The following is a 20,803-nucleotide window of genomic DNA, read 5'->3' as shown; positions in this document are numbered from 1 at the left end:
CTAGTGTAGATAAAAATTCGTCAATTATTTCTTTCTCTCTGGTTCATGTGTCCCCTTCTTTCCCCTTTCTCTCTGTTCGACGATTTCAGTCTGTTCTGCTCTCTCTAACGACGAAACAGCTATATATTTCGTAAATGGGAATAACGGTTGTCAACTGTATGGAAATCGAATTGTTTCCGCGTGGAAGAATGTGATTAAATTGCACGATTCCGACGCCCTAGCTTTTTGCGTGAACTCGAGCGAAGCTGCGTTTAATCAAATTCGAATGTCCGATCGAAAGAGGATTCAGTAGGGAGTGACGCGCGGTGTTTTTTCTTCTTGTCGAAGGTCAGTAACGTAAACGATTCTTTAAGGGTAGTCACGCCACTTCGATTCGAGAGAGTGTTCTCGTAAGGGTACTTGACATGTAAGAGCACTCACCAGTAGAGGTACGGCTTTTCTCGTTCGATATTAACAGAGTTGATGGGGTCCAAACGGAACCACGTGGTAAACGTGAATCCATTTTCGTGTGGCCACCTCGCGAGCGGTGGTAGTACAATTGCCTACGATAATATGTGATATTAGATATTAATTATATGTTAATAGAGATCAGTTGGGGACTGCCACGATGATAATTAATCCTTTCTTTGTTCAATATTAAATAGATCACTTTCCTAGAACTGGAAATACCATAGCAAGCAGGGTTATTTTTCAAATGATTCATTTTTCTCGTATTTGGTAAGAAGTCTGAAAGTAGGAACCCTCATCGATCTCGTAGCCGACCTTTCAGATAATTTCTATCCCTGCCGAGGAATCAATAGATACGTCATTCGATTCGACGGATTAAGTAGGAGTTAAAGTTTCGTAAAACAAGGCGAATTCTCTTATCGAAAGTTTGATAGAGTTTCGAGAATCGAGAGCAATGTCTTCTACCAGTTCGTAAGAGAGATCTAGTTGGCAGGAGGGAAAAAAGGGGCGAAAGAAAAGAAGTGAATTGACTTACCGATCCTTTCCTACCAGGAAAACTGAAAAACACGTCCGGCCCGTTTCGTTGTGGCATTTGGCGGAGAACGTTCAACAGCTTCGCCGAATGCCGTGGCTACGGTATAAATAAGAAGTATAAAATTGCGTGGAATGTGTGCAAACACGTGGCGGACATATAAAAGAAAAGTTACAGCCGTATCAAAAGTTTCGTTTCTCTTTTCTCTAGCGACTGAACTTTCACAAGACAAAGTTTTCTTTTTCCTTCCTTTTTTTTGGATTCTTACCCATTTTCCTTTTACAGCTTTCATAGCACCGAACAAAAGTTTTAATTCCTTCACCGTTATACTGTAGCTGGCCAACACTCCGAGCATGTCGATCAGCAGATCTATAGGAGAACAGGGGAATTCACTCTGATGCCGACCGCGTGTATCGCCATTACGTGAACGGGATTAGAAACAGCGTGATAAGTGCTTACCTGCGACAACAGTTTCCGCGCGAGACAATCGATGCAACACGTGTTCTATAAGGCTTACATCTGTACACGCTTGTAGGTTCCGCACGCTTTTCCTCAAAATTGCGATGAAGACGCTCCATATTTCGGCCTGGAACAGAAGAGCATCCGATCCGTGAGACTCGTGTGAAAAATGCGGATATTAAAGGGCGTACTCTTGGGAATGCGCTCCTAGGAAATCGTTTAATTCCTTCCAGCGGTACTCGCGGCCCTGACAGTATCAAGATTTTATTAAATTCTTCGCCGAGTCGTTTTCGTGAACCTTTGGAGAGGATAAAGGTCCACAGTTTTCAAAGTTCAGAAATGGGAAATCTGTAGAGAATTTTCTTGATTGAATTCTTCCCCTATTTTTCTGCTGACAGGTAATGTTCATATAATTATCCCTAGGAACTATTTTCTCTGAAAGTTTTCATAAGATAGCCAGCTAATTATCAATCACTGTAAATCAGAGCAATATCTAGCTAATTACAGCCACTCCCATAATTAGGGGATGCATTAACGAAGGCATTAGCCACGGCGCAAACTTAGGGGCCGACTTCCATCGTACGACACAGCTAATATCCAAACTATTATAACCGCCGGCGATGGATGCAGTTATTCAGGCCTCGCAGAGAGATCGGATATCAAAAGTGAACTAACACGAAGAATTCGTATCACAAACCAGATACAGGATAGACTTATCGCTTTATGGACATAGTAATACTGACATCGTGAAAAATCGTCGGTTCTATCGTGCACTTTGCATATGGAAACGGCGGCTTTGGAATCGATACAATTCAAGAAATAAAAGTGCTTCGGTTGAAATATTCCTGAAATATTCTGAAAGGTCAGAACACTGAAAAATATCAAAGCGTCTTCATCGAACTGAAAAATTCTGCAAGCCTCCATCTCTGACAAAACCACAGTGAAATATTCAAAAATAATTCCTTTTATTCTGATTATTGCTAGCATCATAATTTGATTTCAACCTGAATCGATAACGTTAAGTGTGACAGGAAAATGGAAAGGGGGTTCGCGAACGCCCTGAGCGTATGTTGCAAAATCACATTAGATGATAGGTCTACGCTATACTGTGCCTGTGCTAATATGCGGCTGAAGCCAGGAAGCGAGATAACCACGGAAAGAGCGGCGAGGTGGACGAGAGATAGAGAGAGAAAATTATCCGAGTATCGTAGAAAGCCCGAAAATGCCGTTGAAATTCGTCGACATGGAATTTACTCCACACAGGTCGAAGTTTTAGTGCACGAGAGTTAGGGATATCCGAATAACTGCAGTACAGAGGTTTTTCGTTCATTTCGGGTGTTTCCTCATCCTACTTCCGGGGATGGCTGCCCTGATTAAACTTAATTTTGCGAGAGAAATATTTCATGGAGCGTTCAGTTCTTCAGTCAATCCTATGACCCGCAATGAAATTCGAAACAGAGGGGAGGATAAATGAGCTTAAAATTTGGATCGATGTCCTGGATTAGGTTTTTTAGAGATTCAAAGTGAACAAGTTTTCTAATTTATCTCCGTGAAATTAAATTTCGAATTATGTTCCTATATCACTGTATCTAGAGTAAGCGCACTGTGCTGCAGCATGTCTGTGTCACAACGGACCTTACTACTTGTAAGTAGTACAAAGTGGCTTAGAGGAGCCAACTAATTTCAACGTGACTATTGAAATTCGCTTTGTATGAATGGAATACGTAATCAGTTAAAGTCTAGGTACAGTTTCAAAGTTTCTGTACCACTATCGACTATGAATTTCTCGTTCTGTATTTCTCTTGTACCAAAAGGATATTCTACGCTTTCAGTGGATTCAAAAAGGAAGAGGAAGCGTTTGAGCGTTAAGAGACGCTAGAAGAATTCGATGCAAGCAAACGTTATTACGTTGGATATCGAATCATTCGATGGACGTCTCTCTGCAATAATACAGAAACATTATTTCCCACGATATCGTTATCGTGTCGAGTTTTGTATACAGTTGCATCACTCCGTTATGTATATTGGAGCACGTAGACAATAAGATATAATCGAAACAAGATCTCCCTCGGGTGGTATCGAATTCAGCGTGGCAGTATATCAATGTTACAATATTCATCAAATCATAATTTCATTTTTGAAGAAGAAAAATAAATGAAGTATAAATTTAAATGAAATAAAGTTTCTCGTTTCGATGTCCTTCGATGTAGATTTAAGCGAAAGTTTGACTATTGAATTTTAAACATCCACCTGACATGAAATGGCAATAAAATTCTGTTTTCAAAGGAAGGATAACGAAGTACTGACATTAATAAAAACTAAATAAAATTTGTCAAGAAATTACATTTTTTTCTTGTTAATTTTATGTACATTTTTAGCGACTATTGTTGAAAATTGATCTCGAGCAGCTGTGCTGATGTCATACGATTATGTTTTCTGTTGGATCGTTCAATTTCATGCCTGGAACTCCGTCCATTTCGCTTCAAGCATTAAAACCTACTCGTGGGGTTGGCACCTACTTTTCAACAACCGTGTCACGCTAAAAGCTCCCATCGGTATACGGCTTCTAAACTTGATTGCGACGCCAAAGCGAGCTATTCTTTCGATAACCGTGCTACGTTTCATGGGCGTTGTTTTGCGTTTTCTTATATTCGAGAACTACTTCTGCAGTACACTATACTGCCCTATTAATAAATTTATCCAGAAAGTACGAATGATTTATGCAAATTTTGAGCATCCATATCAATTGGACTGAACGACCTCTTGCTGCTTTCATTCTCAAAGAGGTAGAATATCACTCTCAGGGGATGAAAACGGCAAAGAAAATCTCGTGGTTAAAACGATTTGAAATCCACGTGAGATCCAATCGTCGAAAGCAGCTTCGCGAATGCTCGCAGCACCGCAAATAGATTTCCCGCGAATGCATCTCGAAAGATTCCTAATGGCGAGTGGAATTCCAGGGGTAAAGTCGACATTTACAGTATTTACATTTTAAAATTGTCTTGCTGGAGAGTGCTACTGACAGGTGCCTAGGTAGATAGTATCAATTATTTTACTTCCTGTATGCACTTCTGCCCTTTTGATATTCAGAAGCATCGCGGTTGAGAAGTTGTTGATTAAGCACCCCTGTACTTGAGCTGTTATCCCCCCGTTCTCGTTATTGCACCGAGCGAATGAAAAACCGCGGAAGTATCGACTGTAAAGGGAAGAGGAGCGGAAGTGAAGCATCTCTTCGACGTGATTATGGAACGGAAACTGGGATCCCTCTTTTTTCCTCCTTTTCGTTTCTGTTAATTATATCGTTATGGAATCAGCAGCCCGTAGCTGTCCAGCTCCACTGCCGCAGCTTTTCGTCCTTAATCAGATTCTCCGCTGCGTTTCATTCTCGATTCTTTCGCCGATACTGTCCCTGGTAAATTGAATCGGCGACGGCGTCGTTGACATCTTATTTAAATCTCATTCCTCGTGATTCCGCTTCCGTCGCTTATAATCTTCAGTTCCGATATTTCGTTTTCTTTCATCGCCAATTGAAATATAGGATAATTCGTGATTCCCGATCAATCAGGCAGGGAATGGTAGAGAACAGTGAAAGACAATTTTTTATTCAAGAAATGTATGATTGATTTTGCCCTATTTTTCAGTGAAAATTGTGAGAATTATTCTTTACGAAGCAACTTTGGAAAAATATTTTCATCTGTGATTACGAATTTGCGTAAATTTAAACTGCCCCAGATTTATAAATACTTTTGATACTTATCGATTATCCTTTGTACTATTCTTGTTTTTTTGGAAATTCGGTTATTCACAATTATTGCGTTACATGTGAAGCGTGAAAACTGAAACACGTTCGGGACATTGCCAACAGGGGCCATGGTCGTTCACAGTTCACCTGATAAACGATTAACTTCGAAACATTCGGGAGCTCGATAGCAGTGAACTGTGAACACTGTGGTAACCTTTACGACATCCTTCCTTTGGAGCTTGATGTACTCTGAACAGTCGGTGTATACGTATAGCACGCTCGAGATTAGAGCCTGCATCAAAGAGAATATGCGTTTGCATGTGCATAAATGCATGTACAAGGAGAACCAAAGTTGCATTTCAGTTTTGTGGCCTGTTTCTTTGTGCACAGATCCTCTTGAAATCGTCTTCGTGAATGTTGTCAACTGTGACGCGTTTTTATTGCAAGTCTTTGCTGTGAAGAACAAATTCCGTGAATACTGTCCGCAAACGATATTACTAAAAAGTGAATATGTTTTAAATTATGTCAGTCGTCTTATCCCTTTGAAGTATTTATCATCCGAATTGGTCCAGTAGAAAAAAATTAGGAATAGATGTTTTAATATTACATAAGATAAGGCGACTAATAAAGTGTTGAGTATAATTAGAATTGTTACTAAAATCAGGTATATCAATCTTTCGTGAACTGCTTCGTCGTAGCTTGGTGTCGTAAGTTCAATCAACCAATAAAATTAATCGACGTCATTGCTATGTTTTCTCGGAGGGTTATAAATACAACCTCGGGGTCGTCAATTCCTCAGATCCTTCCCTGACTTCGCCGAGGACGGATCTCCCCGCAGCAACCGGGGTCCCTTGCGTGAGCATCCCAAGGGTGCTCACTCAATGGACAGCGGTCTCCCTCATCCGCTGACCCTTCCCACCATCCGATCACTGACCTATTCCTCACAGGTCTCAGCCCTCTGCCCTCCCACCTCCCACCTCTCTCCTCTTTCCTCTCTTCTCTCTTCTCTCTTCAATTTTTCCTCACTTCACCTCTTCTGAATCCATTCTCCTCCTACACTTCTTACTTCCCTCACCCTCCTGCCTTCTCCTTCTCCACTTCTCCCTCTTACCTCATCTTTCCTCCCTATCTCTTCCTTCTTCCATCATATTTCCCCCCTCTTGCCTCCTCATTCCACCTTCCTCCCTCACCTCTCTTCTCTCTCCTCTCTCCTGCGCCCATCTCTCCTCCCTCCCCTCTCCATCACCTCTCCAATCTCTCCTCTCGTTCCCCTATTTACTTCCTTACACCCTTTCACCCTCCCTCTTAGGTCCTTAGTCCTCATCAGTCCTTTTGTTTATTCCACTCACTTTCCCGTACTCTTGCCTATACATACAAGGGAGAAGAGGAGGATGGACCCCAATAGAGGGTGGCAAGAAATATAAGAGAGGAGAGAAAGTCCAAAAGGGTGGAGGGGAGAAATGACTGAGGGAAACGGAGGGTGGTGAAATGTCACAAAGATGGAAGGAGTGAAGAGGAGAGCAGAGAGGATAGTACTACTAATATATTGGAAAATCGAGGAGCCATCATACTGTCTTGACTTTCAAAGGGTTAACAAAATACACGAAATCAGAATAGTTTTCAGTTTCCATACTCAGTATGTATGTATGCCTCTTACTAGCCATGTCTTTTACAGGATGAAAAGTTTAAAAATTTCACTTGCAGATAGATGCATGTTAAATTTGTTGTAGTTGTGGACGTAGTAAATACGGTTATTACAACCACGACGTGCCCGTTTCATGGAGAACATATCCGTGCAGTACACGGACATGTATGTACTTCTATATTGCGAACAGGTTGCCGTAAGTGTGTGGCAATTTCAATCCTTTTTCCTCGACACGGCGCGAGTAAATAGGCGATTACGCGAGATTACGGCGTTTCATGGAAATATGAACCATCGGGCTTTTGCAAAGACGGAGGGAAAATAGAGCCGCAAAGTCGATGAGTTTTTCGGCCGAGGAAACGGGAGACGGCGAACGTCGAGATAAATAAAGAGACGAAGTGCACCGGCTCATTTGGAGAAGCGAACAAACAATTCCTGCTTTATCTGGAGCAGTACACCGCTATCCACCTTCCTTTTAATCAACTTTCTAACTTTTAATTGACTTTGTTATGATATCCTTGGTTGTATCCGTAATCCTTGTCTTTGACGCTTTTCTGACGTAAGAAGAATCAAAGACTTTTCGTATCAGAATATTTCTAACTGTAATAGAAGTTGATCATCTCTGATCCTGTTTCTTATGAATTACAGACGTATTCAATTTCGCTTAGATAAATAAAAATCATGTAACTCAGTGTCTCGATGGTTGCAAAGTAATACACAGATTAATTATTTGCATTAATAATAGGGAACGATAGGAAGATTTCAGACAAATAAACTTTTGTTCGAAACAATTCACGTTTTTAAAGCAACTCAGGCTAATTAACATGGAAAGCTCTTGCTGTATAAATGTTTGAACGCTTTGGGAAAATAAACGAACTCTCTCAGAATCAGAGTCCATCAAGCATCTAACGTTGGTAGGAAAGATTTTTCCCTTAGCGAGAGAAAAATTTTACGGTAACCACTTTTCTGTCAGCTTTCTCGTTCACTAAAATTTTATCACTGGCAAGTAGGGAAGCTTTATAGAGTCTAAATTTTCTTCTCAGGAATATATCTTTTCTTTTTAATCTTCTCGGAGGTTTTAGCAGAATTTTGCAAAAATTAAAATGTCTCTAATTAATGTTCTTAGGTGGCCGCACTAGCGATTCAAATGTGCCATGTAGAAGGATTAGGCATTCCTGAAATATTAAATTGCTGGTTACTGCGGGGAATAGTAAAAGTAGCGTGACTTAAAGAGCAGCTTGATGACGACGGGGAACATAATTTTCCTCGGATTTTCTTTTCGTTCCACGAGCGCGACGGTAACGTAACAATGGAATTCATCTATTTTTCACCTCTTCTCTCTGCAGTACCGTTTTTAATAATGTGCACTGCAATTATCTTTGTACCTACGGTTGAAAACACTGCCTATTAAAGTTTCCTACTAAGTTTCCTTAATTGGGCAATTAATTGAAACCAGCCATCCAGGGATGCATTTAATTTAAAACGTATATTTGAAATATGTACCAGCGGACTTTATATTTTTCTGGCGTTTTACTGAGCTTTATATAAAAGTTGAATGAACTGTGAGATATGGTATTCCAAGTTCTGTTTCTCAAGTTATAAATAAGTTATCGAAACTCCAGTTGTCGATCCTTTCGTGTATTGTTTTATATCAGAAATAGCAAAAGAAGCGTAAAAGAAGGAAACAATAAGAAACAGTATGTGAGATGAGAGAAACGTCTTCATAGAACCGTGAAATCAGAAGAATTCAATTTATTTGTAGTCATGCGCGTACATTGATCGACGGTACTGGTACTTATGTAAATTGAGAGCGAAATCGGTGCGAAATATAGTGATGTATTACCGTCGATGGCGAGAATGATGGTTAGAATAAGCTATGCGGTCTTCGCGAATAGCAAACATTGACACGGTGCTCTTTCACACGTCTCCATCTACATATTCTATATGTGCCTTCGTTTTACAGCTGGAAACCCTTTCTTTCATATATTCTTCTTGGTTTTTTTCCTTTTCTGAATACAGAGATCAATATTTAACAGTGTGAATATCGCGGCGATATAGGTTCGTAAATATTTGATCTCGATCCAATGGGAATATGGATAATAAAACGATAATTGTAAATATATCACGTTGGGTAAATATTTATGTGGTCAGAATGAAGTACCCTACGCTATTATATTTTGGAAGGTATTTTATATAAACAGGTATGCATCTGGGTCAAAGAAGTAACTTCAAAATAGTACAGTAACGATATCGAAAACCAATTATATGGATCGCAATAATTAATGAAGCCAATATTTCTGTGGAAGAACGACATATACAAACTTTTACAGTACACCTTCGAACACCTGTGTTGTAATATGTATGTGAATGGCAGCATAATTTTAAACCATGGGCTCTATCTCTTGTAAAGTATAGTACATTACTTTCTTAAATTAAATTCCTTTCTACTCCTACTGAAATATTACAATTGATAAACACATGAATGTTCTGAACTAAAATCAGTCCGCTCTAAAATTTGTCAATCTGTTATAACAGAGTTTACACCACTCATGTCTCCTTAAAAAATATTGGAAACCGCGGAGTCATTCATCTCAACAGCTCGACCGTGCAATAACGCCCGAAAAATTAAACTCACTTTATACGATCGCGATAATTCTCCTCGTTCGAGGCGATTACCAGAGACACGCGAGAGGATTGATTGCGCGGCCGTCTGACTGGAAAGTTTCACAAAGAAAGGTGAGCCCTTCTGGACGGTAATTGCGAAAGTGGTGAGGAATGGAATGACCGTTTCGTAAATGGTAACAATGAAATACCAACCAGTATTATAGACGTCATAACTTAGCGATAGCGCGCAGGCTTGTGGCATTCTCTGGAACAACCGGGAATTGGCTTCAGCGTGCCGTGCATTCCTCGGTTCGTCCATCCTGACGACTGTCGTCGCGCCCACACTGTTCGTCGCGAGAACTTTGCTCCTGAATGTGATTCATAGTCATCCATGCATCTTCACGTCACAGAAAATAGTTATCAGTATGTGTGATATCTACAGCAGTTTTCGAAACAACAGAATGGGGAAGACAGATAATTGTTTAATTGATAGAAGCTGAGTTTGGGGATGAATAAGTCGCTTCTTGTTTAGAATTAGGGGTGTAATATTGAGAGTGATTTGAAAACAGAGTTGGAGAGAAGTTTGATGCTTTTTAGCTTGTCTTGTATATGAGGATGAATATTCAGGAAAATATTACTGAAGTATAAAGCAAGACAGATATTTTCCTAGCCATTGTGTATACCAAGCGTTTCACCCTTGGGATCCTCAACTATTAAAAAATTCAGAACAATACGTTTATCTCATCCCTTGAGAAATTATCTGTGCATACGTATGTGTTCGCTATTATTCACTACCATTTTGTCTCCGAAGATTCCTTGTCTACCTAGACATTAAAGTAAAAGTACTTTTCTTATTCTGTAGATGAAAATCTAATAAAATAAAATCCTGACAAGATTTATTATTCAGAGAGAATTTCTTCAAGTACGTATTAGAGTGTCACATTACCGTGAACATGTAATTCGTCTCCTGTCGTATAACCTGTAGAAAGTGACTGAGGTATGTAAATTTCCAATTTCGAGGGTCTTCGGCGGCGTTTCGAGTCTGTCGATGCATCGTCAAAGTCGCGGCCGCCCCGCGTCTGGCAGCTCGGGGGAAATAGAGTTATACCGGGCCGCTACATTTCAATTACCTCGGTGGTTCGTCTCCTCGCTGCTCCGCAACTATCTAAACCGATATGCGGAATTTGCCTAAGCCCACGGGTACGTCGTCGCGGAGCTAGATAAATATGACGCCAGTGCTGCACGAGGACCGTTTCCCTCCTCTTTGGCGAAACGTAATTTAGATTCTATCTCATCGCGCCAACGAGCCCAAGTCTTTCGTCCGGATCGCGTTTTTCCTATCCCCTCTTTTCTCTCCTTTCCCAACCCTCTCCCACGCGATTTTCGTCTCCCTCCCGGTTGGGATTTCCAATCTCCGTAAATTGGAGCCCCCCCTCTCTCGCTAAAAGCAAGCTCGTACATTGATTTAGTCGGATATAAAATGTCCGTTCAGGTTACGACTGTTGAACCTCCTTCCACTGTTCCTAGCGATATTATTTTCCGATTGTTCGAGTGTAACGAGTCACCAGGTTAACGGCAAGCAGTTTTCATTAAGGAGGGAAATATTGCTTTTAAAGCGGGAGAAATCCTTCTCTGAGCGTCGGCGTTGGTACTGGGATACTTCCATCGACTTGATTTTGGATGCTTCGAGTGGAGTAATTATTCTTTTATTGTACGTTTTTTCTCGAGGAACGAAACATTCTGCGCTTTCAGTCACTGTAATAAGAATGTGTAAAACAGATTATAAGAATTGTATTAAGGCTGTTAGTCGTCACCACGTTATACTCAATTCATCTCTAACATCGTAAATCACTCTACATCGAAAACATCTTTACCAAAAATATTTGAAATTTGCCCCAAATATTTTCGGTGAGCCGACTATCCCATTTAAAGGAAATTTCGTAAAACCATCGTAGCCAATAAAATTTAGCACCTCTACATGTACTGTAGCCTTTATCGACTTCCATGAGGGTTACTGAAAACGTCGATCGTATTTACCGTATTTTGCGAACCATGCAAACACAGAGCATTTTTCGTAGACGTAGAACAGGTACGAGCGGAAGGCAGCAGTACAATTACTGTCATGTCAGAAGGTAACGAGATAACTTGAAAGAAAATAGGAGCGGTCCGCGCTTCTGTCAGCTACGTTCATGTAAAGTGAAGACAGCAGAAACGTTGAGAGGGGAGAAAAATTCACAAAAGAGAGGGAAATGGGATCGTGCTGTGGATTAATGACGCTACTTTCCGAGTGATCCGAACATGTCAATCAATAGTGGGAGGCATCCACTGTTGAATTGCGATCATCACTTCCGAAGATCGGCCGTTGTTTGACTCGCGTTCCTTCGTGTCAGACATCTACAAAGGTATCTCGTTATCCCTTTTCCATTCCTCGATCTCCTTCCATTCCCCTTTCCTTTCTTACCCTCCTATTAAATAAAATAAAGTCTATCGTTCTCAGACGTATTCATTCGACTGGAAAGGAAATTGACATCACTCCTATTTTCCAGTCGTTTAGCGCAGCTTAGTTGTCGTCAATGTTAAAGCTCCGATAAGCTATAGCTTCTCGGACTAGAAATAAAATTAGGAATTGAACGGGCGAACCTCGATAATCGAATCACATAGCTCCGTGAACTTTTTAATTGTATCAGCCGAGGGACAGAACTACAAGAGTTTCAGCAGCCGTTTTTCGAAAGAATGGTGTTAGTGTCAAGAAGTTAGTAAGCCGGACGCAAAAAGTTGTTGCTTGTTAGTATCCTTAATCAGTTCCTGGACGAGTTGTTCGGTACTTTAAGGGGAGACTTAATGAAAGTACGACGTCAAATTTACGTTGTCAACAGTTTCCCAGCATAGAGAGGAAGAGAGAGAGAGCGAGAGAGAGAGATTTTAAAAACTGCTTGGCAAACTTCTTAAAGGAAATCGTACTCGTGAAATTTATTTGTCGCTAAAACAACACTTCAGCGGCTAATTTATTTACCTTCGATTTGTTTGTTCGAGGACTCTACAATTGAAGTACTGTATCAACTGGTGAAGTTTATCAGTCCAACGCTGTATGCAATTCTGTGTAACATTTAAAACTTCAAATTTCACAATTTTCAAATTTCAAATTTTCAAATTTTCAAAATTTCGACAGTTTGAAATTTCAAATTTTCAAAATTTCGACAGTTTAAAATTTCAAATTTTCAAAATTTCAACAGTTTGAAATTTCAAATTTTCAAAATTTCAACCACTTGAAATTTCAAATTTTTGAATTCCCAATTTTTCGATCGTTTTAAATTTCAAAGTTTCAAATTCGCAAAGCTTTTTGATTTCTTATTGTTTCTGTAATTGTTAATAAATCTTCCTCTCTCTTCTTCGATCAATTTTCGAAATAAAGCACCTATCCCTTCGTGAATAGTTTTACATAGGATTATAGGAGAGTAATCATGACCAGATATCTCCGTAATATAATTACATTAGTGGTATTGAAAGCCAATAACAATATTACATAGAATGAAGCATAATTGATTAGGTGCGATAGGTTGTAGTTCAAATCACCGCAAAAAAGTGTTGCGGTACTTGTGATACGCGGTATTCGATAATAAAGCGAGCTAGGCGGATTGACGCGAACGGGAAATTACACGTGGAATTGTTAATTACCGTGCGAGTATAACCTAATGATGCGGTTCGGATCAGAAGATATTGGATCTGTGCTGTGTCGAATGCTTCGTAAATCGGTTGAATTCTCGTTGTAATTCAGGGTGTGCGCTGTTGAAATTGCGATATCGTGTTTTACGTGTGGCTACGATCAACGATGTTGGTTAGCCTTCATTAATTCATCGGTAATGGAGGTGATTCATTTTCTTGGGAATTCAGTGAATCGTTAAATTTTCTTTCGTGGATTACTTCCTTATCTTATAGGGAATTCGTCGTTAATTGTAGAGCTAATGTAGATTAACAGTACTGAAACTGGCGTTTGTTTTTGGCTATGATATCATGTGATTCCTGAGTGTTCTTATAATGAACTCTTTTGCTACCCCTGCAAGGGTTGATGTTTGGGTGGATTCTAGTGCCAATCTGCACTAGGATACTGCAACATCAATTTCAAGAGGTTCTCCAAACTTAGACGTTATGTCTGCCTATATACGACACTCAAGTATGTATGCAACTCTGGAATGCATATTACGGGAGTAGATGAGGAAGACAGAATCTAAACTTACAAGAGTGGAGCTCTCTATTTATGCCTTATCTTGAGTTTGTGAAGCAACTATTCAAAACTCATTTTATGTTCATATGTAACAAATATAAATCTTCTAGTATTAGGTATTAAAAAATTGATCCATTGTTTTAAATTTTCACTTGTAATATGCTATCTAATAAAAGGTGAATTAATATTTGATAAAATTTGCCTAAAAAGTACATTCGATGTTCTACTCAGGGTTAAAAAATACTGCTACCAATTCCATGCCTGAATATCTTCATACGTTTTCCTTTACGCAAATTATTCAGGGATCCCTTTACGTAATCAGGCGATCCGATCCTATTTTTATGTCGGGATTTATCAGAGACGTTGCAGGATCAGCGGTTCCATGGATTATCGAGGGTCGAGTTGTATTCAGAGATTCTGACTCATCCACATCAGTCCCTTATCCTCAACGCTTGGAATACGGAATAAGAAAATTAGAGATTATAAGCTCCTCGCAGTTAATGTTTTCCAGTTGATGTCAAGAAACGTAGATACTCGACAACAGAGTAATGCAATGTTTGGAATGTTCCCCATTGCCATCTTCGCGCGATGCTCATAAGAAGATTAATATCTACTCGTGCCTACACGACTTGAATAAAGTTGAGTAACGACGGTTGTGCTTTAGAGCGACTTCCTCATAATTTCGTGATTCAGTCTGTGACGTTACCAGCTGCCTAGATTACATTCGAGAGTTGCATTTCGATGTCTTCCCCTCCTGCATATTGTCATATGGTGATATCAAAATGTGTACATTTTTCGCGTGACGTATACTATCTACAGATGATATTTGAACTGATATAGGTACTTATATAAATAGAATTGCTAGCAAACCAGAGAAACCCAAAATACATCAAGAATCCACCTCACAAATTACTTGTCTCATACAGAAATAAGTTTCTTCATTTATTATAACACTAACTGTGTACATCTTTAAAACATCGAGATGATCATCTTTTGATTGAAGAGTAGGCGTAATATAGGGGAGAGAGTGTTCTGGAAGTTTTCGCGGCAATAGAGGCGACGGAATTGCCTCGATCAGAATGCAATCGAGCGAGAGGCTATCACACGCAGGACTGGCTAACTCTGGGTGGGTCTCTCCTGGCTTCATCACCTCATCACGCGGTCTTATCGACTCGATATATCAAGGGGATTTATTCTTACGTATCTTGACCTTCGGCTGGGCTATCTCGTCGAAAGTAGCGTACGTAGGGTGATCTACGCTTAGATTCATGGTATTGCGGCAATCTTGTGCGCCGACCGTTCAGCGCGATCGAAAGAAACCACCCACACGCGCAGTTTCCAAGATTGAAGTTCTGTTTTACGAGTATCAGAAGGACTGCCCGAATTGTTTCCTGCAGCGAGACTTCCAGGATTTCGTTTGATCGCTCTCGAAAAATTTATGGATGTATTTAAAATTTTAGTGGTTTAAGTTTATTGGTACTTTCGTTTCTATAGGGTACTTTTTTATGTTTGAAAGATAACACATTAAATAGTATTGATGTATGACGATTGATGATAAACGTGATTGGTCGTTAAATTTCAGCGAAATAAACGAAACCACGATTGTAAAGGAATATTGAATTCAAGCATTTGCATTCGTTCGAATGAATTGGAGAATCGATGGGATACCACAAATTAAACAGCTTCGATCAATCGCGAGCGACGTATTTGCCGATAAAATAATGTGCTCTGGTGCTTTGCATTGTTAGCTTAATATTTACAAACGTTTTTATTGTATCACAGAGCAAGTAATGCAACATTTATGACGGGGTGGGATACTTGCATCGAATGAAGAGTAGGTAGATGTTATTGCAGCGAATTTCATATTGTGCTAATTTTACTGTGCGTTGCGAAGGGAAATGTGAATACATTGCTATTGGTAAATTTAATGCCTGAAAACATAAATTCTCCATTCGAGAATAATTTTGTCACGTAAAATAAAATCTCTACATAGCTAAAGCTAAAAGGAAATTTTTGTGAAAGGAGTTTTGTACAAAAAAATCACATATAACTGATCCAAAAAAGGATGCTCTTTATTTTTGAATGCTCGAAAAATAATGTGGCCTCGTACACTACTCTCATGACACATAACAGGCTTTTCGACTTCACCAGTAAAGAAGATTGATTGGAGGATGAAATAAATAAAACGAAATTGTCAGAAAAAATGTTCACTTTGGTATAACAGAACCAGAAACAGAAATTGACACAAACATTTTTTGACATGAACCAGAGTGGGGAAGAAAATGCGAGTTGTAAAATCATAGCATATATTTTGTTTAAAATATTAAATTTCTCTCTATTTAGCTTTTGCATTCGTAGTACTCACAATTTCAAAGAGACTGGAAAAGCTGCTTTTTGCTCGAACTGTCGATGTTGACGAAATTATATTTAGAATCCCGCAAACAGAAGACGAGTAAAGCAAAGAAAGGATGAAAGGAAAGTTCGTTCTTTTTAAGACGGTAGTATTACGTAGCAGAACGAGAAGAAAGTAATGTCAAAGATTAAATGGCTGGCTCCGTGAAAGGAAGTACACTGACAAAGTAAAATTGTATAAACACATTGGCATCTTTTCGTGGGGAACAAAGAAAACGAGTTTATGGAGTCAAAGGACTTTTTGCTTGGTTAACTAATGAAAAGGAAGAATCAGGAGAAATAGAAAACTCTGTTTCAAGACTACGGACAGATGTTCTGCCAATATCTCAAAACGAGAAGGAAATATTATTTTGAACTTTTTACTATACATTTAGGTTACTAAAGATCCAATATTCGGTAATTAAGGTTTCATGTATCTTACTATCCCGATACTAAAGTTGTATGGTGAAATAGATATTTATCTCCTGATACATTAGGCGAGTTAATAGCCTTAAGAGATTTATAATAAAAATTAAACACGTATGAATAAATGTACCAATTATTTCAGACGAAACATTCTGAAATATGAAACTAGAGATATTTGATTCTCTAGTGATGCAATCTTCATGGGTAGTTTTCTAAAATGGTATTCGTGGTAAGCTAGGATAACGTAGTAACCCCGTGGGAAGAGGAAGGCTGATTTAAAATTATAATCAAGAAGAAGTTGCCCATAAACACGAGGCAAACGTAATAGCCTCGAACCAGTCTACACTGCGTCGAAATATTTCGTTGTGGTTTACCCTCGCTTCCATCTACAGATTTCCGTCATGGAGTCAATTTCGACAAGATGGAAATTTTCGTAGTGTCGTGGCGATCGGTCGCGTGGGGATTCTCGCCCAGATCTCATGCGTTCAATTTTAACGGGGATTTATGAAGATAAACCGAAATAAGATTGAACGTTGCTCAGGATTCGAGGCACGTTGACGGATATTTTGTGCGCCAGCCTCGCCGCCGCTTTCCTGCATATATGACCCGTTCCTTCCCTTTTCCTCCTGCCCTTTTTCGAATTGAAATGCAACTTTATAAACGGGAGACGAGGGTGCATGCCAAATAAAGGCGGGATCTCCCGGAGGCAGGACCCCGTGGAGACGATTGTCGACCTTTTCACGAGTCTCGCCTCCGAGTTCTTACTATCGGATGAGTTTTTTAAGCTCTAGATGGAACTGCTGGTCCTCTGGAGATCGATCTATCCCGAAACTTCGAGCTTTGGTGGAACACCTAAAATTATGATCTTATTTTTGTCTCTTCGAATATCTAAAATATGAAGCATCAAAATTTCAGTGATTTGAATATATAACTGAACACACTCCTCAAAATGGAATAGTTCTTGCACAGCAAATATTAATGAAAAATTTCTAGCAACTGCTTAATGCATTTTAAGCATCTCTCAGCTTAGTTGCGATGTTACATAGGTGAATGAATTTCTTCCTCCGCGCTGTCAGCGGTAAAGGCTGCTGATGGACGTCGCAAACAAAAACACGCTGGATAAAGGAAAATACATACAATCTCCAGAGAAATAGGAAGGAAAAGTTTCTCGTGGCTCACCATCCCTAGAGAGGCATCCCACATAACGGTGAGCCGCTGTTAGGTCATTTGATAATGAATTATTATTCCGGACCGCGCCTCTGCCGAGAGAATGCATTAAATTAAAGGAACCGACAAGTTTGCGTGACGCGTACAAAGTTCATGGTACCTGTCTGTCTGTGGCACAAATAAAATAACGTCAATTAAACCTGGAGCTCGCGATATACAAGAGAGTACGGCAAAAGGATCGCACGAATAATATTAAGCGGATCTACCGATTGCTTTGCCGACAGTAATTGAATATAACGACAAGAAGTTTTGCTTCTCAAATATGATTGCTTTGAAGGCGAACCTTTCCAAACGGACTGGGTAAATGAAGGTTTTCGAGAAAGTGTGATTTAATTTCGGACCTGTAGGATAAGGAAATAGGGCTCGAGTAATTTGTCGTACATTAAACCCTTTGTCTAAACCTTGATAAAATTATAAGCATCTTAAACTCTAACTAGGAGTTTGTGCAATCTAGCTGCACTCTATTATGAAGTTTTGAGTCCAGAGGCAGAAGTAGGTTAAATTGTTCTTTGACAGTTCTTTACTCTGATCTGCTCCATTACATGCTTTTGTATTTAATAATTTTGAAAAAGGTTTCAGAGCACATCCTCAAGGAATATACCCATTAGAATTATTTTAATTCACTATCAGCTATGTCTCATTCTTTACTTTCATTTGAAGCAGTCTCTTCGTGCTTTAAAAGAATGCTTTTTAGAAACAATAGGTACAGCAGTGAATTTTCTGCAACGTGCAAGGAGTGATTGATAAAAATGCATATGCAAAGAATGTTGTACAGCAAAAGGCAGGGCACGAGAGATTCCTTACGCAGCGAACCGTGACTTTTCATTGCTGCAGAGATGTTTCGACGAGGGAAAAGTCTCTCTCTCGTCGTTGCCCTGGAAAAGCAGCCAGAAAAGGGGCAGAAGGACCGATTGTACGTGTAAGTTCACAGTCTTCGAAAGTTTATCGCGTCAACTCTTAATCAAACGCGAGTGTTGTACGTCAGTTGCAAGCCCTGCTATGTTCTGTTTCCTTGAACGCTCAAAGAGGAAGAAAACGGGGTCCGCCCTCGGCGGAATTTCCACTTCATTTCGTCCAGCGAATTCACGAGCACCATTTCTCTTCGCGGCCTCTGATTGGCAATAAAACAGGTCCACGATCGAGTTGGGTCAAGACCATTCCTCGAAAGCAGAAAGTAAATGAAAGCCGTCTTTTGCTTTTCCTCTAAAATCGCAGTTTATTGATCTTTAACTCCCAATTTTTTGAGTCTTTGATTGCGACTGTTGTGAACTTAATGTTTTACCATATTTATAGCCGTCTGTACAGAAAATTATGTTAATGAAATTTCTTCAGGATAGAAGTTTTCATACATTTATGACCTGATGATTGTACACTCTCTGTACTTCACATATCCGTGCCACTAATTAGTGCGTTGTAGATCTAAATTTAGCCCAACAAATTTTCGAAGTTAAGAAATCTGTACATAATAACTTCTTCAGAAAATTTCACGAATGTGTACTGCTATATCTGACGATCAAATCATTACGATCAAATAATTACGATCAAATCGGTTTATCATAAAACAACATAATCATACTTTAACAAAGTTACTAAATAACGTACTCCAGTATAAAATGGTAGGAACTTCCTAAAAAATTGCTGAGTAGTGTGAATAAAAATTTATCAGAATTATTATCCAGTAATAAGTATTATTGTTGATTAATTTTAAAAAAGTATTTGTTTAAGTTCTCTTAATGGTCTCTACTTCTACGTAAACTGATGCCTCATAAAAAAGAGTAAAACGAGAAAAAGGGTCGTGTCGATATTTCCACAAGAGGAGCAGCACAAAACGTTCTTCTAAAGCTTTCGCTATTCTCAGTTCAGCCGCTATCGCGACGAGCAGGGACAATTAGCAGTTTCTAAGCGGCGGACGAAGCAAAGGCATCGCAGCGTCGCTCGATATAGTATTGTCGTATCTTCGGTATCGGACTAGCCGATGTATCGATCTTTTTCTGGGGCAGCCGCGCGTTTTTGCTCTCGTAACATTTGGGACGGCAACGAGGGGCGGACGCCTCGATAATTCTAACCCCCTATTAAACGCGCAAAGCCTTCTGTTCCGCGCTGTTCCGGCCCAGTGCCTCGGTTTCAGAGCCTGACGGAAATTTCTAAGTTATCGGGAGCGTGACGTCAGCGCCGGCGTTATCGCTCAGCCGATTTCGCGGGCTCGTGGCTCCGATCACTCGAGGATCTACGGAACTCGCCAGCTTGGGAATAATTTTCCAGTGCGATGGATTCACGCGACTCGTCGACTCTGTCGGCACGGGAAACCGTCTGGCGTGCTTGGCGACTCTGGGGAGAACCTGGGACTTGCAGGTGACAGAGGAGCGAAGAACAGAGGAAGGAGAAAGCGTGGATCAAAGTGTGTACTAGCTCGAAAGGGTATACCCACTAGTGGTCGTGCAATTTGCGAGGATGGTAGCACGTTCCATGGATCAAAGCAAGGGGTTTGACACTTCCTTTTTTGCGAGGACTTCTGATCCGACTCTGACCCGATTTTTAAGCTAAAGAGATTTAAAGGCGATTTAGAGAGACAGAACATGGGTACTCTAGTTGTGAAGTAGAATTTAACATTTTGTTGGTGGCCAGTGAATCGTAGGTAGTCAGGAAGGCTTATTGTTTATGCTGTAACCACGCCGTACTGTTTAACAAAAATACTAAGGGCTACTAAAGTATGTAGCAGAGAAGGTGCTAGGATATAAGGAGGGGATCGTGTTTATATTACCTGATAGTCTTGGAGAAGTGGACAGTGAACGTGGAACTATATTCTCATCACATATCGAGTTTCTCTCAGTCAGTATGCACACATGTGGATCTTCAAACTGTTCTCGTTTGATCACTTGATTTCCATCTAAATCTTGATCTCCATTGTTAACACGGTTCATTTACTCCAGAGAGCGGAAAGGATTTTTGAGGCTCCGATTACTGCGATACAGTTGACGAATCAGGACGTTTAATTATATTCAAAGTCTGCACAAGACTCTCAAGTAAATACCTTACGTAGAATTAGTCGCGAAGTGTGCCCAAGTGTCCATTATATGTTTGGTGGAAAAAGTGCCCATAAATTATCACCTT

At 39.9% G+C, this 20,803-nt stretch overlaps 1 protein-coding gene across 1 annotated transcript in view; it reads right to left on the bottom strand.

Annotated features, from left to right (window-relative positions):
• The window catches only part of Rg (A kinase anchor protein rugose), a 305,329-nt gene that overhangs the window by 79,750 nt on the left and 204,776 nt on the right, over window positions 1-20,803 (bottom strand). The window contains exons 3-6 of the mRNA XM_076374963.1: window positions 1,439-1,565; window positions 1,248-1,348; window positions 983-1,078; window positions 421-542 (exon numbers count right to left, since the gene is read on the bottom strand). Coding sequence (XP_076231078.1) covers window positions 421-542; window positions 983-1,078; window positions 1,248-1,348; window positions 1,439-1,565 — 446 coding nt within the window. The remainder of the gene's footprint in view (window positions 1-420; window positions 543-982; window positions 1,079-1,247; window positions 1,349-1,438; window positions 1,566-20,803) is intronic.

This window comes from Calliopsis andreniformis, chromosome 3, assembly GCF_051401765.1.
Source record: "Calliopsis andreniformis isolate RMS-2024a chromosome 3, iyCalAndr_principal, whole genome shotgun sequence".
In the NCBI taxonomy this organism is placed as follows: domain Eukaryota; kingdom Metazoa; phylum Arthropoda; class Insecta; order Hymenoptera; family Andrenidae; genus Calliopsis; species Calliopsis andreniformis.
Note: the sequence above shows the minus strand (reverse complement) of the source record. Positions and strands in the feature narration are given on the sequence as shown.